General features: G+C 40.0%; 3 protein-coding genes across 4 annotated transcripts in view; all 3 read left to right on the top strand.

Moving 5' to 3' along the window:
• tmem196 (transmembrane protein 196) overlaps window positions 1-7,299 on the top strand; it is a 59,256-nt gene extending 51,957 nt beyond the window's left edge. The window contains exons 15-19 of the mRNA XM_086061971.1: window positions 2,928-3,145; window positions 4,946-5,002; window positions 6,536-6,671; window positions 6,750-6,868; window positions 6,951-7,299. Of these exons, the coding sequence (XP_085918097.1) occupies window positions 2,981-3,145; window positions 4,946-5,002; window positions 6,536-6,671; window positions 6,750-6,868; window positions 6,951-7,022 (549 nt within the window). The 5' untranslated portion in view covers window positions 2,928-2,980 and the 3' untranslated portion in view covers window positions 7,023-7,299. The remainder of the gene's footprint in view (window positions 1-2,927; window positions 3,146-4,945; window positions 5,003-6,535; window positions 6,672-6,749; window positions 6,869-6,950) is intronic.
• A 1,111-nt stretch (window positions 7,300-8,410) lies between these two features.
• polr1f (RNA polymerase I subunit F) lies at window positions 8,411-10,574 on the top strand. The gene is made up of 4 exons (XM_086062978.1): window positions 8,411-8,741; window positions 8,946-9,087; window positions 9,233-9,441; window positions 9,653-10,574. Exons 1-4 carry the CDS (start codon window positions 8,440-8,442, stop codon window positions 10,254-10,256), a joined length of 1,257 nt encoding a protein of 418 aa, XP_085919104.1. The 5' UTR covers window positions 8,411-8,439; the 3' UTR covers window positions 10,257-10,574.
• Window positions 10,575-21,452: 10,878 nt separating this feature from the next.
• On the top strand, window positions 21,453-21,854 carry LOC147157899 (fer3-like protein). Of its 2 annotated transcripts, XM_086063363.1 has the most exons (2): window positions 21,453-21,549; window positions 21,616-21,854. In XM_086063363.1, the coding sequence occupies exons 1-2, from the start codon at window positions 21,453-21,455 to the stop codon at window positions 21,852-21,854; spliced, it is 336 nt and encodes a 111-aa protein (XP_085919489.1). The 2 variants fall into 2 exon arrangements, with proteins under 2 accessions (XP_085919489.1, XP_085919488.1); XM_086063362.1 differs by having other exon boundaries at window positions 21,453-21,854.
• The last annotated feature ends 1,130 nt before the right edge of the window (window positions 21,855-22,984 follow it).

Below are 22,984 nucleotides of genomic sequence, written 5' to 3'. Positions count from 1 at the left end.
TACACCAAGGCCTTTAATAATAGCCCTATCGAGTGCACAAGAACACCCAGAGCGACTGCAGCGTCATTAGACAGCACCTTTGACTTTTAAAGTATACAGCTAACAAGCACCTTTACTTTGACAAACGACCTCAGGACGTGTGGCCATACTGTAATGTAAGGCATCACATTGATTTCTACTGTAATGCTCCCTCAGCCACGTTGTGTCTGTAAGCGTCCACTGGGAGGACCCTTGTCATCGTGTACGATTTTGAGACAAGGCAAACGATGACGCAGGTGTGGATTTTGCGACTTTGGAGCCAGCTTTACGGTTGTTTGCTTCAGCTGTACGCTTGTACAGTATCTGGAATCAAGATGGGAATTGCTAACTAGCTGTGGCCAAATGAATATTTTAAAGTACTGTTACTTTAGAATGCTATTACTCAAAAAAAGTAAACAGTACTGTTATTACTTGAGTAAAAGTAGGATTGTGTTAAGAAATAATAATTGGAAGGGATACTTACTTGACTAATTGAGCCATTTTCAACAGTATGATGATATTTTGTCTATAATTAATGTGATAACTTCATTATTTTTCATGAACAATTCAAACTAATTTTGCCACTTGCTAACGACTGAAGATGACATCACCTGTGCATGACTCAGTTTGAGCCGTGATTGGTCGTTACTATTTCCTCAGCACAGGTGATGTCATCTTAAGTCGACAGCAAATGGAAAAATCTCTTTTAAAAGCTATTAATTTATTTGTAATAATAATAATAACAATAAAGTTATCAAATTAATTCTGGACAAAAATAGTAACTTTTTACTGCTGAACTTGGCTCAATGAGTGAAGTATCCCTAAAAACAACAGAAATCTACTCAAGTGCTGAGTAACTGGTGGAAAAGGTGATTTTTATTTTTATTTTTGAATAAGTGCATGGAAGTCAAAAATTGACAAAAATATAATTATGCAAATTCAAATGCTGCCCATATAATTTTAAAGCATTTTTTTTTAAATAAAATAAATTAAACATAGACAAATTCAGCCACAGTAAGGGGTCTTTAATTACCTTTCTTTGTTTACACGTGAAACAGCTGTCCAGCTTTGTTTAATTCTATTGAAGTTGAACTCTACCTCCCACAATTTAAAAAAATGATCAATGTGTGAATTTGCCAGCCAGTCAAAAGACAATATGAAAATACTAGTTCAGTAGCTATCATGGGGGCTTCATGGGTCATCAGGTAAACAGTCACACAACAGCACAGCAGTCTGACTTGGTGTCACACCTGCGCTGATGTAATAGAAACAAAGTCAATCTTCGAGTGGCCTACGGCCTCTTTGCTTCATTTCCCTCCTCTGCTCTTGTGGGAATGATGACAGATTTTCACTGTCCTTCTGCAGCTATTACAAACCAGTCTCCTAATGATTGTGAGCCACATTGGCAGTCGGATGGCAACGGGGAAGCTAATAATGGGCCTCATGGGATAGCGATAGAGTCCCTGGCACCTCCTGCTAACTCCTTTCTTTATCCACTTAACTGCAAGGAAGTTTATATACAGTAGCTTCAATTTCCGCACTCGGTAACTTGCTGCCTTCGGGCGGGGCTTCGAATGCTTTTGCACTCTTGATACCTCCTTGTTTGAAAGGAACTGACTCTCTATTATATATTAAAATTTGTTAAGATGAATTTATGTAGTCTTGTGGGTTATAACGTTTATTTTCCTCATTTGTATAGCCAGTAGAAGTCGTTGACTTCAAGGATAGTTATGCAGAGCACTACATACAAACACACATTCCATGAGTCAGTATACAGTAAAACACGCCGCTCTATCTTTCTGTACGAGCTGCTTTTACCCTCAAGTTAATCAATACTGTAGTTGATTGATCAGTTAAAAAGCCAGCATGCAGTGGCGCGATAAAAAAATAGCGCAAACTCCAATGTCTCCGTGCATTGATTGGAGACTCGAGGTATATGTGGCTATAAGTGTGATTACTCGGGGAAAGCTTGCAATCATTGGGAGTTTTTTTCCCCTTTCATCACTCATGGTTGCAAAAGCAAACACAAATGCAGTGGGGGTCATTTGGTGACTCACAGATTGCCACAATCCTGTTTGGAATGTATTTATTTATTTTTTAAATGTATTTACATTATCTGAACAATGTATCCTTTTTTCATTTAAATTAAATGTATATAAATATTTAGTCAGGACTTTGGAGGCATTTTGTGGCATTTAAGGACAATTCCAGGGTGTTGGGCCATCTTAATATTAAAGCAACAAAAAGGTCATCAGAGAGTTCTTTGCCATGAGATGCCAGATTGAACCTGCAGTGACCAATATGAGAGTGTGGAAGTGAAGATGCCAAGTTTACACACCTGCTTCCTATGCACACCTGAGAACTTGTAGCATATGAGTTGCATGACACTGTGGAGGAAAAACGGCAAATTTCACCCAGTTTGTAGTTTCACTTAGAGGTGTGCTCGCTTTTGTTGCCAGGCAGACATTAATGGCTGTGTTGGGTTATTTTGAGGGAACAGTAATGTACATCTGCACACTGAATACTCGCTATTTTAATTAATATTATTTGTTTTTAGTATAGAAATGTGTTTAATGAATAAATAAGTTTTCTTGTTCAGTTTTACTACTGAAAAAATAACATTTATGAAAACTTACGGAGATGCACCTGCATAAATGTAGATAATAATCAACGCGGATTCATTCCCGCCGTGCATGTGCACTCGCGTGCACGCGCCTCTTCGTAGTGTGCGCGTGTGCAGTGGAGCTTGAAGTAGCGTGGACGTCTCGTCGTTATTGCATCACTACTTCCATCAAGTGGCGCTCCTCATCTTAATCTTCCTCGTGGCACTTTTCCCTACACTTGACACGTCTCTGCGTTACTTTTAAGCAACTCGAACCAACTTGTTTGGATCCTCTCCACGGATGTAGTGCCCAGCACGTCGCGCTCCCGGCAACCGAGGCGGAGAGATGCCCCGGGCGGGATGTGCTCCAGCCGCAAGATCCTGTGGAGCCTTCTCCTCCTGTCCGTGGTGGAGGTGGGCCTGGGCGTGGCGAGCATGGTGCTAGGAGCGGTGGGCATCAGCTGGGTTCGAGGGGAGCACAAGCCGCAGCTGGGCGACGCTTCGCCGGTCTGGAGCGGACTCTGTGTACGTGACTTGATTACTTTTAGGAAGTGGCGGTGTAAAATAATAATCATGATAATCATAATATATATATATATTTTTTAGCAGTTTGCTAAGATTTAGCCTGCTGTGCACGTTTTCATTTTCAAGTTAAGAATAATATAGAAAGTAGTCAAATTCTAATGTTATTTTTCATTTTTCATTCATATAGCCTATTTTTTTTAATTTAAAAACAAACAAACAGCTCCTTCAGGAGAATATAGCTTATGCTAATATTTCCATGTTGACTTTCCGGAAAGAAAAACAAAATCTATTGAATTTCTCGGTCCCCATTAAACATGCCTTAAACTTAAATGTCTAACAAACGCATGCTTCTCCCTTAGGTGGTCTGTGAATTGATTTGAACAGAAATTAGATAGACTTCTAGTCAATGTGTGTGTGTGTGTTTGGAGGAGTTAAACGACATCCATTCCTGCAATTGACTTGCACCTTCCACTATCTACTTTTTTCACTACTAAACATTGATTCTGGTGACGGTGGGCAAATGTGCCATTATTATTCAGCGCATTTCACTTATCTGCAATGTGTGGTCAGCACAAAAAGGTGGATTTTTTTTTTTTACTTACTTATTCATGAATCTGCATTTTTCTTGCATGCTATCACCCCACATTGTTTTTGGCAAGGGTGTGCAAGAGGGAAAGTATAGCCAAGAAGCCCCCTGCTGTTGATTGGCTAAGATAGTGTAAAATGGCTGCATATCAGGTCACTTTGTTTGTGTACCTGCTAGAAAGAAAGACAAAATGTCAAGAAAAGCCGACTCACAGTAAATTCTGTAGAGTAAATTTTACTCTAAGCAGAGTGGGTATATTTGGTCCCACTCTAAACTGTAAAATGTACACTATTCAGAGTCAATTTTACTCAACGTATTTTTAGTGTGTGCGAGAGAATTTTCTTCACCCATGACAAACCTATTAAAGATTCTTCACTCAGAAATTCTAAATGAATAATGGAAGTAGAGTTTTTGACTCAATAAAAAAAAAAGTCAAGGGTTGAGGAACAAACCCACAACTTCAGTTTGGGAAACAGGTGTTAACATATCGCTCGTCTCAGCTGGAATTTCGTACCTGCAAGACCAAAAACAATGTTTTTGATCTCCTTTTGGATGTTAACAAACAGTAGGTGTGGCATAGCTCGGGTGGTAGAGTGGCAGTCTGCCGAGCTGAAGGTCGTGAGTTTGTTCCTCAATGCTTGTGTGTTTTAGAATTTTTTTTTTGAATAAACTAGAAAAAGTCCTAAAAAAAAAATTCTTCAAAAACGTACTTTTTATTAATTTCTGAGTGAAAAAAAAACTTTACTCGTTTTTTTTTTGTCACGCATGGGATAGACCATTCCTCACGTACACAGTAAAAATACTTTGAGTAAAATTTACTCTGAATATTTTACTCTCTTCCAAGTGTAAATTTTACTCTGTTTAGAGTGGGACCAAATACACTCTGGTCAGAGTCAAATTGACTCTAGAACTTCTGACATTTATTTACGTCCTATTTAACGTGAGTTTGAAAGTGACCGGTTAATTCTGCGAACCGCATCCCAGTTATAGAAGGATAGACTATTGTCTCAGTTGTCCATATTTGGTTGACCTCTGAATACCTTTTTTTTTTTTACCTCATGAGCTTCCTACCTCAACATCTATTAACTTTTTACGTGTTACTGTTTTGTGTCGGGAAAGCACGAGTACATATTTGGAAAAAGTCGAGCACTTTTTATGAAGTTTTCGCATCGCCAAATCAACTTTAACAGTATATGTTCTTTTCTCTTTTTCAGTTTCTGCTATGTGGGATGTGTGGAGTATTATGTGCACGAAAGAGGACCGGCCTTACTGTAAGTACAGTAATCCTTTCTGTGACATTTGCCAATTGGAGACTATTTTTGCCGCAGCAAACAGGAAGAGGACTCCAGCAGCTTGACACGTGGGGAGTCTTGATTATTATTTCATGCTTTTTAACCCATTTGTTTCTCTTGGTTCTTTATTGGCTATGACACTTAATGTTGTTTTTTTCATAACAGAGATACCTTTAGTCATCTTTTTTTTTTTTCTATACTGCCCTATAGTGTAAAATGTGTGTGTGCAGTGTGCTCTGTGAGAGACGTTTGAGGAAAGCAGAGGCGGCAAGCAGTCACCTCTCTTCTCTTTCCGTGTCTCTTTCGAGTCCTCGTCTTTCCTCGCCTTCCACTCTGCATGTCTGCTTGTCTGACTAATGATGGATCAATGTCAGCACATTGGAAAGCAGACCTTTGCTTCACCCTCCACTTATTGCCTCGTTCTCCATCTCTTACCGCCATCCATCTCTTCATCTTTGCACCCTTCCTCTCGCTTTTCAGTCGTCTTTCCCTCCTCATCTCTCTTTTACACGCCCTCCCTCAATCCATGCCTTCGGGCCAATGATTGCATTAGCTCGGTTTGGTTCAGGAGTCCTGCCAGCCGCCTCTCGCACACCTCGCAGGGTAATGGCTGAAATTGGAGATGTCCTTTGCAATGCGGTTGAAGGCAGCGAAGGCACCTCTGCTCACTCCAAAGAGACAGAATGCATTTTATCAGTAAATCAACGTCACCTGATTATTTTTACTTGGCTTGCATTAATTTCATCCTCATATTTGGTTGGGAAAATAATTGCTACGCTGGGATTCAGGGCCAGCCATATCCGATGTGGCACCCTCAGAGAGATTTCACATAATACACTTACAAAGGAAATCAAATAGTAAAAAAAAAAAAAAAAAAACTATTATCTTTAATTGATGCAATAACATGTCACCAAATGTACATGTTTAACAAAATACCTTAAATACAATATAAATATACCTTTAGCACAGAATAAAATTCCTGCAAATAAGTGAATAAATAACAATGATAGTAATCAATTTAATTAGAAAGGAGACAGGGAGTTCATTAAAATTAAAATGTAAACGTAAATAAAAAAATCTAATGAGTAAATAAAATAAATAAATTAAATTAAATTAGTCAATTCATTAAAATGTATAACATGGTGAAAAATGTGGAATGATACTGATTGATGGGAATGATTGTGAATGATATTGAATGATACAGAATGTTGTGGAATGATATTGAATAATTTAGAATTATGTTAAATAATATTGAATGGTATTGAATGATGTGAAGGGATTTTGGTCAGAAATGTACAATGTGTAGTGGAATTCCAAATTGGAATGATAGGAATCTGGTATGTAGAATGTGTCATTGGGAATGAATTTGATAAGTTTTTTTTATACAATAAAACCCTTATTGGGTTATTCTTTCACCCATGTTGCTGTTTTAAGTGTGTAATAACGGATGCTTGTATTGCACCCATTGTTATTTACATTTTCTTCCTCAACTCATCTGTCTTGTATTCTCAGATGATTTTGTTCTCGGCGTGCTGCATCTGTGGCCTGATCGGCGGCATCCTCAACTTCCAGTTTGTCCGTGCTCTCAGTAAACGACCAGACTCCATGCAATCCGTCCACCTTGCTGCCATGACTCTGGCCTGCCTGGGTAAAATGGACACACAGTGTGACACAACCAAAACACACGTGTAATAACATACCTTACACTTTCCTCTCCTGTCTGAAGGGATCTCCTCATGCACGTTATCCACGTGGCTCACCTGTCGTCTGGCCAGCTCTGAGCAGCAGAGGATGTTCATGGAGAGGGAGCACTCGCTGCACCATTCACACGAGATGACAGAGAAGGTAGCAAAAAAAAAAGAAAAGAAAAAAAGAATTAGCATTGGGTAGCTTTCCTATTGACATATTACGTGCATTTTCAATGCAGGATGTCCTGGATAACTCCAGTAACGGTATCCCTCAGATCTCCTACAATGGCCACACCAGTGCATCGCCATGACGACAACTTGAATCACTTGCTGTCAACTGTTATTTGACGCACGGCTGTACTGCAGGCTGCAAATGATTTGACGTATAACAATGTCAATCACAGGAAATAGTGGCTATTGGGGAACAATACTTGATTGTGACTCTATTGTAATTTATTTATATGCACCAGTATATTTGGATATGAATAAGCTAACGCAGGTGATGCCTAAGTCAGGAATATAGACAAACATATTTTTTATAAACACTTCTTATTAAGGGTAAGTCAATAAAAGTCTAATACAACCAAATTGCATGTGTGTGAGTTTGTGTCTGTGTGTATGTGAGAGAGTCCTCAGGTCACCTAAATGATCTTATTGTGGTACCACAGGTGAGAAAAGGATACAGAATCAATGCTCATCTGTTGATGAACAGCTCGTCAGCGCTCCCCTTGAATCGACCTTATGTAACATTGGTCTCACGAGGAGCATTGTGTCTAATTACAGCACAAACGAGTGACTGATCATTTGGGATTTTTTGTTATTGTATTCTAATATTCTATTCTATTTTTTTTTAGCCTGACTTTCAAGAATGTTACATACAGAATTATCATTTTAACTGTATAAACGGATACAAAACTATTTCTAGGAATGACATTGGGGAATGCACTATGACAGTATTTGTGCTTAGTTGTTTGAATTCCTGATTTCCATCCAGGCGGAGTGGGTTGAACTCTTGACTCTCCCAGTATGGGAAATTAGTGATTTCTGCAGTTTTAGTCAGAATTACTGGAAAAAAGAGTCCCATAGATTCCTGTGGACACCCACATCACAACAGTTTAACAACATTTATTTTCTTTGATCTAATTGCCCTTTAGTAGTGTTCATCACAACTGTGTATTGTATCATATTAAATTGTGACCGATGTGGTTGTTGATGTTAAGCAGTGTTAGACACATGTTCATCTATAAGGCTTCTAAATTGACTATAGTTCAAAATATATAGATATACAAATTACTAGGCGGCATAATCTTTTTTTTTTAAATGCTTTATTGAACAAATTGCACATTGAGTAGTAAATATCACAGAAGTCATCAAAATAGTCCTAAAACAGAACACATGCCTGAGGGATACAACACCTAAATAAATAAATAAATATCAAATTACAATGCTACTTTTTAGCCATATAATTTTTATTTCACACATCCATTCAAAGTTTTCTCAGCCTTCATGTCTGGCACTGATTGATTGTTAATATAACTCAAAGTCATTATAAAATACTCGGGGAAAAATCCTAATTTACATTTAAGTATGTAAAACTTTGCTATAATTAGCAAAACTATTTGACTTTTACTTCTATCTTCTCACCAGCAGAGGGCAAAGTAAACACAAATGGAACTTTCCACCAAAGCGGAAGTTGGCGCTCGTTGACTTCCGGTCCTCCTCGGCAATATGGCGAACCTGAAGCATGTCGAAGACGACCCAAAACACGTGAAAATGTCAAGCGAAAACCCCGAGACATGCGCTCAGAACCCGGCGGCTGAAGCATCCTTTACCGCGCGTGGAGTTTTGGCGGAGGTTCCATGCGTTATCCCGTCTTTTGCCGCAGCTTCCGAACTTGTGTCAGCTCCTTACTCGTGCCTGGTGATGAACACACACCGAAGACACGTCGTCCTGCCGCCCGTGTACTTGAACAAGAAGAAGACGGCGTTACGGGAGGAGTTAAAGGCCGAATTGCTCAAGTTCTCACCCAGGTGACAACATAAACACAATGTTTACAATTTTACTTGGTGATGTGGCTTAAGCATTTTTATAACGTAAGCTACAATAACACTGTGTGAACAGTCCAACCTGGTTTAAAGAAAGAAGCATTTAATTGGCTGACATTTTTGAGACATCTACACAGTGACAATGAATGTATGTTTTGACCATTTGGCTTTTCATACTTTCTCCTGCAGCCTCCAAGGTGTCCCGCTAGCTTATGACAATATACAAATTGTGCGCCGCCATGGAGACATTTATGATGACAGCGGCTACATCCACCTGGACATACAAGCCAACTTTATTATATTTCAACCTGAAGAAGGACAGATAATGCTGGTGAGCTTGTGTTTGTTGACAAATATACACATGAGAAGAGGACCTTGAAAAAAATAATTGCAGTTATTTTTGAAAGCCTGCTGTACTTTTCGCAGTCAAAAAAAGTGCGGGAAAATCATATGACTCCCTGTGTTTCTGCCTCCAGGGGAAGGTAAATAAACTGGGTGTGAGCCACGTGGGCTGCCTGGTCCACGGCTGCTTTAATGCCAGCATTCCCAAGCCCAGCCTGGTCTCCGTGGATACCTGGAGGGAGGCGGGGCCCAGGATTGGCTCTGAGCTAGAGTTTGAGGTGATGGCGCTTGATGCTGACACTGCCGGTGTGCTGCTTATAAGAGGAAGGCTGAACAGAACCAGGTGTGTATAGCATACTAAAGCTGTCACTATCAAGTCTTATTCGATTTCATGGAATAATTAGGTAGATTTTCGGGGCAAAAATCACATTATTTTTGTAGGCGACTTATCCGACTTGGTCGACATTTTCTGAACCGTCATTTTTGAAGGGGGAGTTTATTGCAGGGGGTGCACTCCATAGGGAAATATAATGTATACCGTTTGTGTACATCAGGGTTCAGGAATTGTTGGCTATTGCCGAGAGTTCCGAATCGGGTGTCACCGTTGACCAGGTGGAGCTAGAAGACACAGAACCAGCCGCAGAACACACTGAGGAGTCGATTGTCCAAGACTCTGCCAAGAAGAAGAAGAAAAAGAAGAAAGATAAAATCGAAGAGGAAGTGGTCTTGCCGTCTTGCCAAGACGAAGGTGACGGTTCGTTGGAACTGAACGGAACAGAGAGCGATGCAAATGGTGAGAAAAAGAAGAAGAAAAAGAAGAAAGATAAAATCAAAGAAGCCATAGAAGAGGAAGTGGTGTCGCCGATTTACCAAGACGATGGCAACGCTACGGCAGAGCTCAATGGAACAGAGAGCGACACAAATGGTGAGAAAAAGAAGAAGAAAAAGAAGAAAAAAGACAAGAGGATACAAGAGGAGGAGGAACAGGTTCAGCTCTCTCCCATGGAGATCCACACCAGCGACTCCAGCGGTTATGTCAGCGACAAGCCCAACAAGAAGAGGAAACGCGGAAGAGAGAGCGAAGTCGCGGAAAATGTTAGTCAAGATGCTGAAGAATCAAAGTCTAAGAAAAAGAAGAGAAAAAGCGACATTCCGTGAAGAATGGAATTGATCTGAGGAGAGAAGTCATCCTGGAATCCAGCCAGCTTCTGCAGTTGCAGTTCTCGGCCTCTTGGGGGAGCAAAACTTTCACAAAAGCAGCACAAGTGGACTCCTTTTATTTTGAACAAGATACAGATACAACATTTATGTATATTGTCTGTGCCTTACTTTTCTCCACAAACTCTCTTGAGAGATCTCACGTGACCACCTGCACCCATGAGAAAACGGACATAATGATGTTAAATATTAAGGACAAAAAAGTGTGTTGTGAATACTTCATTGTTATATGCTAAATAAATATAAATTGTTTCAGTTGTGATGTGCACAGATTGATGTCCAACCGTAATCCCTCCCGTGCCAGCTAATAATAGCATCAAATACTTTTTGGCCATCTTTCATGCTGACCAGCGAGTGTCAGGTGATGAAGCGTGGAGAGACAACCTAAAGAGCTGCGTGTTTTATTTACCCCCCCCCCCCCCACACACACAAATCCTGCCTTTCAGCGGGGAGTCTTAATTAGTGGTGAGGTGCAAAGAGCTTATCGGGAGCACTCTAAAGAGGAGAGATAAGGCGATCCAATTAAATGCTCGCGGCGTCATCAGTCACATCTGATCATCTGTTTCTGTTAGCGCCGTATGGGCTGACCTTTTGCTGGCTGGATATCATCAACGCTTACTCTTTTTTTCTTTTTTCTTTTTTGTCATCTCTCCATATACAGTTGAACCTATGAATTCAAATGTACAACAAGCTAATATAGTTGAGTTACATCGGATAGCCATCCTGATTTTGGGCATCTTAGAGTAACATAGTAACACATAAAGGCTGAAATCTGATAGGACAAAATAATTCAACATCGAGTTGCAACATGTTGCTCATCTGATTACTTGCTTTATAAAGTAATCTAGTTACATCACTGATTGTTTGCTTTAAAAAGTAACCGTGTTGCTATACTGATTATTTGCTTTAATAACTAACCTAGTTAAATCACTGATTATTTACTTGAAAAAGTAACCTAGATACTTTACTGATTATATGCTTCAAAAAGTAATTTAATACTTGCTTTAAAAAGTAACTTAGTTGCTTTACTGATTACTTGTTTTAAAAAGTAACCTAGTTACTATACTTATTATTTGCTTTAAAACTAACCTAGTTACATCACTGATTATTTGCTTTAAAAACTAACCTAGTTGCTTTGCTGATTATTTGCTTTTTTTTTTTAAACACTTTTTCAAGCAATGCTTATATGAGTAATGCAAGTTGTGCTAGGAATTAACCTAGATGTCACTATTTTACACACAACGTGAAAGCACTGCTTAAAAATTTAAAATAGTGCAACATATCAAAATAAATGTGTTACTGGTAACACGAACACACACAATGATTAACAACCTCCATTAATTAAATGTTTTTTCCTGCGAATGGATATTTGCGTTTCATGTGTTTATTTTTAGTTCATTTTTTTGCACGTTTTATATAAAAGGTGTTTTATTATGAACATAATTGTCATTGCTTTCACACAATTTTAAAGAAAAATACTATATTGGGATACATAAGGGACCAAAAAGCTATTCATGGGAAATAGGGACCAGGCCGGCCCACGAATTGCAAAAAATCTGCGTATAATTGACGGCCATTGAAATGCATTGATGAATTATATATATATTTTTATTTATCCGTCAATCTATAAATTGTGTTGTTGTATTTTTATGCCAAAAATCATCACTCCAATGTTATCACAGAATCTTTCACAAGAACCTGTGGATGGCAACTGTATTTCACATGCATATTTTACTATATGGTCGCTATTTGCATATTCATCCATCCCAGGTTTGCGGAACGATAAACAAGCGAATACTGTCATCCAAATCTCTTGTCCCCTCCTGACCCCCCCCCCCCCCCCCGCCTTTCGCCTGATCTCAACTCTGGCTCGCGTGCACCTGCACCTAAGCACCCCTCCATCGCCTCCCATTCATCTTGTCATCCCCGCTATCTCACCCCAAACGCAGACCCACCCGCCCCCCCCCAACCAAGCTTTCCCTCTCCTCCTACTTGTTCCCCTGATTTATTAGAGGCGGAGTGCAGTTCACACGCATTCCACTCCAGACTCCCCTCCTGCCACTGGACCCTCATATCTAGGCACGCTCGTTTATCTTCATGATCCTCTGTGATGGCCAGAAGAAGAAAGAGGAGGAGGTGGACGACGGAGTGTTGTTTTTGTTCTTGAGCGGGCCAGACAATCTTTCCCCTCACACCTCTGTCTGCGTTTCATAGTGTGTGTTGTCGAAGTTGGCTGTATCTCCTGTGTCAAAGTTTCCATGCTTGGCGGCGCTCCTGCAGGAGAACATTCCCTGCTTAAGAACACACACACAGGCGGAAACGAGTGCCACACACTCGCTGGCTCGCTCGGCCGCGCGTACGCGCCTCGTCCCCGACCCGCAATCCGCAAATCTCCATCCTTTGCCCCGGGTAATTAGTTCTGCGGTCGGCCCCTCAGCTCGGTCCCGGAGCCCCAAATGGCAGCAGGTCATAAAGCTTAAGTGTTCCACCAGTCAGAGTTGCGCAACTGCGGCCATTAATCGTCCAACACGACCCAGGCAAGGGTTGGGTCGTATCAAAGCGCCTCTCTCGAAGTCGTACCGGCATCCATGAAATCCCTTATGACCTTTTCAAAGGTATTGCTGGGAGATTTTTGGCACCTCTGCTTTGCATCACCTTTATTTTAATGTTGAGCTCAGGCCCCCAGGTAGGTAAATATCCACGCACACTCCGGCGCCGCTCTTTCCCAAGGGTTCAATGTCCACACACACGAGTATATACAGGCACACACTATTAAACCTGAAAGTCAACTTTAGTTGTGGAGTTGGATTCCGATAGACGGTGTCGTTCCCTGGCACCCAACAGACACTGACCTGGTCACAGTTACCATGGCAACCAGGAATCGATTGGGTGTTTATGCCAACACGCTTAGAGCTCAAACCGTAAAAGCGGGTATTTTCTTGGAAAATGTCCAAAACCATCTCAGTTAGTTTAGAACTCAAAAGCCAACCACTTTTGTTTTAGGGTAACAAACAACATATCTGGATATACAGTGGAACCTATGAATTCAAATGTACAATAAACTAACTTGACTTGCGTAGGCTCGCGCTGACATAGCAACACTTAAAAGAGGAACTCCGATTGGACAAAAAAATCCAACATCTACCATGGCGCGCATCTCTTACAGTGGTGCTTTGCAATTCATTGTTGCCATAGTTACCTTAAAAAAGTAACTTACTCACATTAATGATTACTTGCTTTGAAAAGTAGCTTTGTTACTTTACTCATTACTTGCTTTAATAAGCACTTTAGTTACTTTACTGAGTACGTTTTTAAAAGTAACTATGTTACTGATTATTTGCTTTAAAAAGTAACCTAGTTACTGAATACTTGCTGGAAAAAGTAACCTAGTTACTTTACTGATTACTTGCTGGAAAAAGTAACCTAGTTACTTAACTGATTATTTGCTTTTAAAAAGTACCTTAGTTACTGAACTTATTACTTGCTTTACAAAGTAACCTGGTTAATTTACTGATTATTTCGCTTTAAAATGTCACTTAGTTACATTACTGATTATATGCTTTAAAAAGTAACTAAGTTAGATTACAAGTTACTTTAATAGTTAGCAGATACCAACCACCCTGATTAAGTTTGGCCACTTAAAGCCATTCCATTACCAAGCAGCACAGCCAAGAGAAAAACTACAAAAGGAAGACAATAGACTGATCTGCGTGAAGTCTGAATGAAAAGAGATGCATCCATCTTGTGCCATCAACGTTGAGGGTGAGTAGCCTACCTGATTGTTTTTAAATGTTCATATGCTGCGATTAACTGCTTTTTGCACTTGTGTGGCAGTATTGAATGGACTCAGCCTGAGCAATCGTTTCTCTGCACGTTTGTACTACGCCTCTTTCTTGAGTAATCAAAGGGTGAGTAGAGTAGTTTGATTTGATTTGCTTGACTGCATAAAATGTACATTCAGAATGTTAAAATGTCCATAAACAATTAAAGGCCTTTTCCATTATTTCCTATGGGAAAAATGTATGACAATACAGAACACTTACTAACGCATGTGCTTTCTTTTGATTGAACAGTGACAAAATACCCCTGAGCGAAATGTGTAAACAAATATTTAATCTTACCTCCAATATGAAAATACTCATTTTGACCTCTTAAGTCCAGTGAATCCTCTGTGGCTGGAGTGTGTGTGCGCGCGCGCACACACACGTCACCCTTTGCAACTAGGGACGTTCCTAAAGAAACTAAAGTTTCATTTCACAAGACAAATAATACTTGGATTGGAATCCCAAAAAGGCATTTGAATTGAGAAAATATAAAATAGAGCTGAGGAATGTCTCATAGAGGAGGCCAGATACAACAAGCTAAGTAAATATCTGGCTCAGTTTAATTAATCAAAACAACGCTAAAAGCAGTTAGTAAGTTAATAATGACTTAGCAGATATCGCAAAGATATACTGTGAATGATAGTTATGAACAAAGAAAACATGGTCCTCCGATTATTACAAATGATGTTGTCATCCATAAATTCCTTCGTACCATTAAGTTACCACATCTTATGCAAGAAAAGTCAAGTCCTCCCTCGTCCCCCCCAAGGGATTGCAGTGCACTCAATGGCGGGGCCAACAACTAAAAGGCGTCTGGACCAGGCAGCTTCCCTGCTGAGTTCCACAAACATTTTCCTGTTTGCGATCCACAATGTTCAAAAAGAATGATAGCTTGAAGTTTGAACTCACAAGCTCCTCCCCAATACAGCCGTGCTCATGCTACTTTTAAGATCCGAGGGAGACATTAAACATTAAAGTATGCTATGCCCCTTCTACATTCCAGTACAACCTGGCAAATGAAAGACGGGATTCATTTAGGTATGACCAAAGTCACGTATGTCACGTATCATATCACAAATCAGCACCAGTGGGTTCATTTCACAAAAACTCCACACTACTGTGCAGCACAGTGAAATTAATAAAGGCTCGACATAATCAGGAGGTAATCGCTGTTGTCTAGACAGTCGTTCATAACTGCCAAGCACAAAATATAGGACAAAGGGTAGCAATAGATGGGCTTTTTTTCTCCCCCAAATGTTATTAACCACACATTAAATAAACAAAGGTCACAACATTAGGCACACCAGCACTGTTCATGATTGATGGTTAGACGGATGGATTTTTTTGCTAGATAGTTTGTTAGCTGCTAGCTTGCGCGATAGTTTGCTAGCTTGCGCGATAGTTTGCTAGCTTGCGCGATAGTTTGCTAGCTTTCTCGATAGTTTGCTAGCTAGATAGTTGGCTCGATAATGCAATGTACAGTACAAGAGCCAGTGTACAGCTTGTATAGCAGTGTACATTTACTGTCCCTCAAAACAGCGGTGGCAAAAAAAAGTAAGAACACCTTTAAGGGAAAAGGTGAAAATAGCATCCTATTAGCCATTTGTGTGAGGGGTGTACTCATTTTTGCGAGATAGATTGATAACTAGATAGATAGATGTCGCGCACCACACGTAGGCATGTGATTTTTCAAATTAAATATATATTTTTTGCATTCTATTATGTCAAATGTTAATTTCCGGCTTGTGTAAATAAAAATTTGTTACATCACCGCTGTGGAAACAGAACTTGATCTTTTGAAAGCAAAGTAGGGGGTATCGAAGAAATGGAAATCTAGACACACATTTGCCAATAATGTAGATATGAATATTTGTTCAATCATATTTCAGCCTCTGTTAGACTAATCTGCCCCGTGCCTTCAAAATCCGTAGTGCTGGTTGATAGTAATTAACAAATATTAGCAATTGGACTGTTTCTTTAACCAATCCGATTTTTTTATTTATTTATTTTGCAGCTGAGGGCCAGCTTCGGGATCTATCAGGATCCATCCTCAGATTGTGATTGTCACACATTGATTATCAGCATCTATGGTGAGTGTTTAACGTGACGCATATTGTTCACAACAAAAACGTAAATTAGAAGTCAATTGTGCCTAGTCACGTCCATCATATCAGTATTGACAGTTGAAAATCTGCTTTGAAGAATCAAACATGGCACCGTTAGAAAGCCTTGTCTCAGAACTGGCCAGGCTTCTTTTGAGTAAATAAACAGTCGAGGCAGCAGAAGGGGGGGGGGGGGGTGCAGGGAAGGTGTTGACATGTTGTTGGATGGTGGGTGGGACAGCAAAGGGATTTTTAAGTGTGTTGGTGGAGAGTTTAGGCATTGGATTAAGACAGAGCGAGCGGGAGGAAGCGAGGGAGGGGTCATTCCGAACGACGGAGCTGTGGCTTGGCGAGTGGGTGGCGTTGAAGGAAGTGAGATGGAAGGTTGCCGGGTGTTGTAGTGGAGATATATGGTAGGCCCGTTGGCTTTTATCCAGCGGCGTCCGCGCGAACCACACGCACTTGCGTGAGCCCCACCTTTAACTGGCCACCCAGCTGTGTAAACATCCCATGGTTGGTGATTGGCTGACGGCGCCAGCCAATCCCAGGCGCGAGGATGCTGTGAAAGGTGAGACAAGTGAACCAATGAGTCAGTTTGTGGGTGCGCAGGCAGGCAAGAATGAAGAAGGAAAAGAAAGACGGATTGTGTTTATGATGACACACTAAAGAAGTAGTGCATTGGTCAAGAGTTAAACTCATCTCCATTACTCACTTCCTTGATTTTTCCCTCCCTTTTTTCCCTCCCAGTCCAAATTAATTCCACAAAAATGGCCTTCATCAAGTTCACTGCATCATTCACTTTACAGCAACATGCACCATTGCTTATATCCTGTCATCTTCCCCCAATTTAATGACCCCAATAAGATTATAAAGGGAATGCAAAAGGTTGCTTGTAAGTGACCCAGAGCCAAAAACCACATTACTGCACGTGTATACACTCTATGGGCCACACACATAGCGAGAGGCATGTTTAGCATGTTTGCCAACTGTCTGTGTTAGTAAACTGCCTGTGTTAATGCCTGACAAGGGAAATAACCATACTGAACATCTCAAGTGTTTTTTTGTATTCATTTATCTCATTAAATAATCATTTATATATATATATTCTTTATCCTCTGTGAAGCACAACAATATTACTGCGGCATACGGAGGTTTTTGCCGGCTCAATGTACTTTGTGTGTCTGTTGATATAAAGTAATGTTTTTCTTTAAAAAAAAAAATAAATAAATAAACTTTGGTTGTTTTTTTTTCATGCTGGAACAGATTAATGATGTTTCTATTAATTTCAACAGGGAAGCATAATTTGAGCTACAAGTGTTTGTGTACAGGAGTACAAGGCACCACTGTACACATAAAATAGTTTATTTTACGAGTATTTTTCATTTTAAATTAATCACTTTTTGCTGCCAAAGTGACACAAACATTTTTGACTGGCAAATATGTTTAAACTTCCTTGCAAATAATTTAAACGTAAATGCTAAAAACGTTTTCCCCGTTATGCCATGTGGTATGCACATACCCAGTGGGATCATGGGGAAAAAATGCTGAATGTGAATGATAATCATGTACTGCAGACATAATAAAACATAAAAATGACAAATAAATAATTTGTACTTAATTAGTGGAATTTTTGAACTTTCTTACAAATGTAGGCCAAATGTTAAAAAATGCAATATGCCATGTAATTATGGTGACAAAATTAAAAAAAATTAGCATTTGGCTTGCAAGTACTTTTGAATGTATTTGCAAGTACATTTGAACATATTCAAATATTTTGAATGTATACAATACCTTCTTAGTTCCTAAAAATGACTGGCGTACATCTTCTCTTAATTTAGTGACGTTTTACTTTCAAACACAGGACTTTAATTCTCTTCCTCCCGAGTCTGTCACTCACATTTGACTGTTAGACACGCTGTACAGTATATGACTAACATCCAATAAAAGAGGGATTTAGCGTTAAGTGCTCCCTTAGCTGCGACCAGGCATGTGCAGAATGTTGCATTTACGAGCAAAGGTAGGCTTTGAAATGTTTCAGATGTCGTCGCTGGCTTTCAAGTCCCGCTCTTCGTTTTTTTTGCGTCGGACGGCCAATGTTTACTTCCACAAACATTTAGTCACGCCAAAAAAAAGTCATCGTTAATTTCACACTGCGCAAGCAATAATAACAGCAGAGAGCAGGAAGCGGCTCATTACGAGTCTGTCTGTGTGAAGGTCCGTCTTGGGATAAACCCCTTTAGGTGTGTTTGTGCGCCTCTTTTTGGGGGCTTTACTCCCTTATTTAAGACCAATATTTACCCAGCAGCCCCAGGGTGAGATTACCTCATATTCTACCGCCCAGCTGCTCTTTCTCAGCGTTTCCACGACGACCGGCGGAATGTCCCATCATGTTTATCTGCCCGACCGAAAAACAGCGAAGCAGTGGAGGGGAGATGATGACAATCCAGTTGTGCGAGCGTGTACGAGATAAACACTCACATTCGTTCTTATAGAATTATCTCTGGGTGTCCATTTATAACGTGGATAAAGTCTCCAAAATAGCCATTTACTGGAGACAGGTTGTAAATATATAACTATAACTAACTCTTATCTTAATGATTCATCGTTATGTGTTCCTTTATTAAAAAAAAACACAGTGGGTAGTTTATTGTATTATAGTGTATTAGATAACACAACATGTAGTGCGTACTATATAAACACGTCTAAATTTGACCCCTAATTATGTCAACAGTTATTGCTCTACAGCATTGGTTCTCAATAGTCGCTCTGGGACTCATATTTTGCAATTGAAGTCATTACCCACTTTTACAAAGTTTAGGGACGGCTTTGAAGGCTTATAAATATCATACTGTTAAACATGACTCTCGCTTACATTTGTAAAGTGCCTTTCAGCGCACCTTATTATAAAACTGAAAACGTAGTGGCGTACAAAAATCCATAACTTGGCACTTATATCTTCTTTTTAGAAAACTAAAATATAGTTGTTATATTCATTAGATAGCAGCAGGTGTTATCCTGCCCGGTTGATCAAAATTCGATACATTTTCCAGTAAATTGTACTACTACTACGCAATAGAGCAGCGTGATGGCGATAAGGCTTCTTAAACTGATGCTTAACTCGAGATGGGGACAGAAAAACTGCTTGGCAGGCACCAATTTTGCATTGTTGCTCCAATTTCAATTGGTGAGCCGTGAGTAAGGTCATGTTATGCTTGTAAAAACTGCAAAGCCTAAAGCCCGTATCCCACTCAGGAGTGAAAGTTTGCTAGTGTTAATGTTAATTTCACGTCAGGGTTCGCTCAAGGTTTTGAATTTTGAATATACTCAAAATTTCCTTGTGACCCCATTAAAACTCTAAGCGAACGTTTGCAAGCCTTGAACGAAACCTGAGGAACCCTTACAGGAGCGCGCATTCGCTACTTTCGCCAACACTTGCAAACGTTCGCCTCTCGGTGGGATTAAACCGTCAAATGCTGTTGGCCTCACATTTCTCTGAATCCCGTATGCCACTGAGCAGCGAAAGTTTGCGATCGCAGCGAATGTTGATTTTTCGTCAGGGTTTATTCAAGGTCGCAAAGTCATTCGCCAGATGTAGTCTTAATGGTCGCAAACAGTTTGACTTGGCGGCAAGACATTTTGAATACCGTTAAAACTGTAGACGAAAGTCTTAGTGACCGCTTGCGACCTTAAACAAAACCCAGACAAAAATATTTTTGCTACACTTGCAATCCTTTGCTGCTCAGTTGGACATATGCTGAATTGCTGGGTCAAAAATAACCCATATTGGGTTAGATTGAACTCATATTTGGCTATTTTCCGCCCATGTTGGGTTATTTAGTAACCTATAGTAGGTTACTTTGAACCCATATTGGGTTATTTTATTATTATTATTATTATTAATAATAATCATTTTATTGGGTTATTTTCAACCCATATTGTCTTATTTTGTAATCCTTATTGGGTTATTTTCAGCTCATTGTCTTATTGTCAACCCATATTGGGTTATTTTATAACCCACACCTTTTTTGTCGTCTTATATAGTCTTCTCTAAATATAATGCATTATTATTATTATTATTATTAATGTTATTGGGTTATTTTTAACCCATATTGCCTTATTTTGTAATCCTTGTTGGGTTATTTTCAGCTCATTGGTTTATTTTCAACCCATATTGGGTTATTTTACAACCCATATTGAGTCCAAGTGCGGACTTTACGGGTGATAGCCTTACATTTGCTGGTTCAAAAATGACTCAGTATTCAAAATGAGACTTTTATTGACAATTGACCCAATTTTTTTTTTATATATTTATACAAAAACGTGGGTTGCTTTGTACAAAACAACCCAGAAAATTGTTTCAAATTGACCCAAGTAGCAGGTCGGTCCACAAATTGGGTTATTTTTGACCCAACATTTTTGAGAGTGTAGTGTAGTACGGCCATGGCAGTAATAATGTTAGCGATTCAAATTCCTTCAAATCACCTTTCTGCGTAAATGTGCATGTTCTCGTGACCAGTCCAGGGTGCACGCCGTTTCTAACAAAGTCAGCAAGCGTAGGCTCCCGCTCACTCAGTACTGCAAAAAGTGGTTAAACAGGGTTAGGGTTATAGATGTGTATATATATATATAAAATAAATGTAAAGTTCAAAATAGCGGTACATTCAACAGAGCCTCATGATGCTTTTGAGCAAGCATTCTCTTGGGGGAATCCAAATAGACATTGGCGGCCCTTTCGACACCCCCTGCAATGTGGACACTCCTCTGCCATGGGAACTGACAGTTATTTGCTCTAATTTGCAACAGAAAGCTTTTTGCTGTGTGGTGACTGTTCGGGAATGCTCTATTTGGTCTTCTCTTGGGTCTCTTTAAGTGCTAAAAAGTTTGGTTATTTAGCCGGCGAGGAAGAAGGGAAGCGCAAATACGACTGCATGACCCTCTTGTCAAGAGGCTCCTGTGCTCCAGAAGCTGGCGAATGGCTTCCAGGAGGGGATCACTTGGAGAGCGTCTTCAAGACACTTTGGCATGGGCACGTTGGGTGCCGCATGCGGGTCGCTTGTTGAAAGGATAAGGACTTTTGGACTCCAGCCAAATAGGATCTCACCCTGTCGTGCTCCATCCGGAATCAGACAAAAGCTGGTTTCACTTGTGCGAGATGCTCTCTTACTTGTGATAACACTTATATAAAAGGATTTTATTTGCCAAACTTGGCGATGGAGATGCAGAGTCGACTACTGGACTCCACCTTGATCCACTTTGACGTCAACCTGATGGATTTTCCGCCCAAGGAGCCGGACGACAGCCCATCCAGCGACGCGTCCTGGAGCCCGGAGCGCACCTTGCGCATTGACGATCATCTGCTGATGGACCCGGGAGGGCGAGGAGCAGGCGGAGGGCCCGGCAGGTCCAAGCGGAGTAGGATCATCACGGTGGTCCAGCGTCAGGCGGCGAACGTGCGGGAGCGCAAGCGGATGTTTAGTCTGAACGAGGCGTTCGACGCGCTCAGGAAGAAAGTGCCGACGTTCGCTTACGAGAAGAGACTGTCGCGCATCGAGACGCTGCGGCTGGCTATCGTCTACATCTCCTTCATGAAGGATCTTTTGGAGAACACTTGATGTCCACTCCGTCTGACACATCACTGACTCCTTGAAGTGGACAGTCGGAATTGTTTGCAAAGTTCTTAGTCACAAGATCAGACCAAATAGACCGAATTCTTCAAATCTGTATTATTTTTTTATGGTGGTTTTTGGGCTTAAAGTACTGTTTAAATCAATAGTCACTCTCCGGTCACAATATTAGGTACACCTGCGCATCGATCTAATTTTTTAATTTTGCTGAATTTTGATTGGCACTCAATGCAACAGTGCCTTCTATTTTGTGGGGAACATCAATGAGAGATAGTTTTGACATTTTAGAAACTATAGTGCATTTTTTTATTGATAGAAAACACAACTTAAAAAAAAAAGTGAATAATGCAACAATTGAATTCAACTTAATTAAATCAAGATGAAAAAGCATGATCTTTTTGTGTTCAAACTCTTAATATAATATTTAGGGATGGGTGAGTACCCATAGGTATGGCCAAGGTATCGGCACTTGCGATACTGGTGATCAGCAACTAGAAATTAGACGAAAATTTACATGCTAATTTAAGGGGAAATGCTTTATTTGGATGTATAGGTCTTTCTTTATAAAGTTATCAGTCATTGTATTTTGTCTGGGAAATGTTATGTCTCAAAAGTATTAGTGGTATCTTGGTATTGGTGTCGGTGACTACTCAAAAGTTATATTCGTACTGGTCTGAAAAAAAAAGTGGTATTGAACATCCCTAATAATAGTATTGATAAATTTGTGTTGAATTCTGCTGCATTTTGCTAAAAGGTGTTCCTAATATTTTGTCCTTCTCAGTTATTGAATTGCATTTGATTGTGCACGTGTACCGAATCAAGTGTGGATCATTCAACCTCTAGCATTAAAAAAAAAAGAAAATAATTTTAACTAGCACGTCTATCTCACAGTCTAGACTCTAGACTGTGAGATAGACGTGCTAGTTAAAATTATTTTCTTTTCTTTTTTCGAACCTCTAGACTCTAGAGGTTCGAATCTCAGCTCAGGCCCTCTTGTGATGAGTTTGATTAATTCAAAAAATATGCACGTTAGGTTTATTCAAGACAGACACAGAAAGTTTGTGTGTTTCATGTGCAATGCTGCAGCAGGTGAGACGTCAGATTGGCAGGTCAGGCAG

Source organism: Leptonotus elevatus, chromosome 19, assembly GCF_054856555.1.
Source record: "Leptonotus elevatus isolate MCC_2025b chromosome 19, RoL_Lele_1.0, whole genome shotgun sequence".
Lineage (NCBI taxonomy): Eukaryota > Metazoa > Chordata > Actinopteri > Syngnathiformes > Syngnathidae > Leptonotus > Leptonotus elevatus.
The sequence above is the reverse complement of the archived record's forward strand: the minus strand, read 5'-3'. Positions and strand labels throughout refer to the sequence as shown.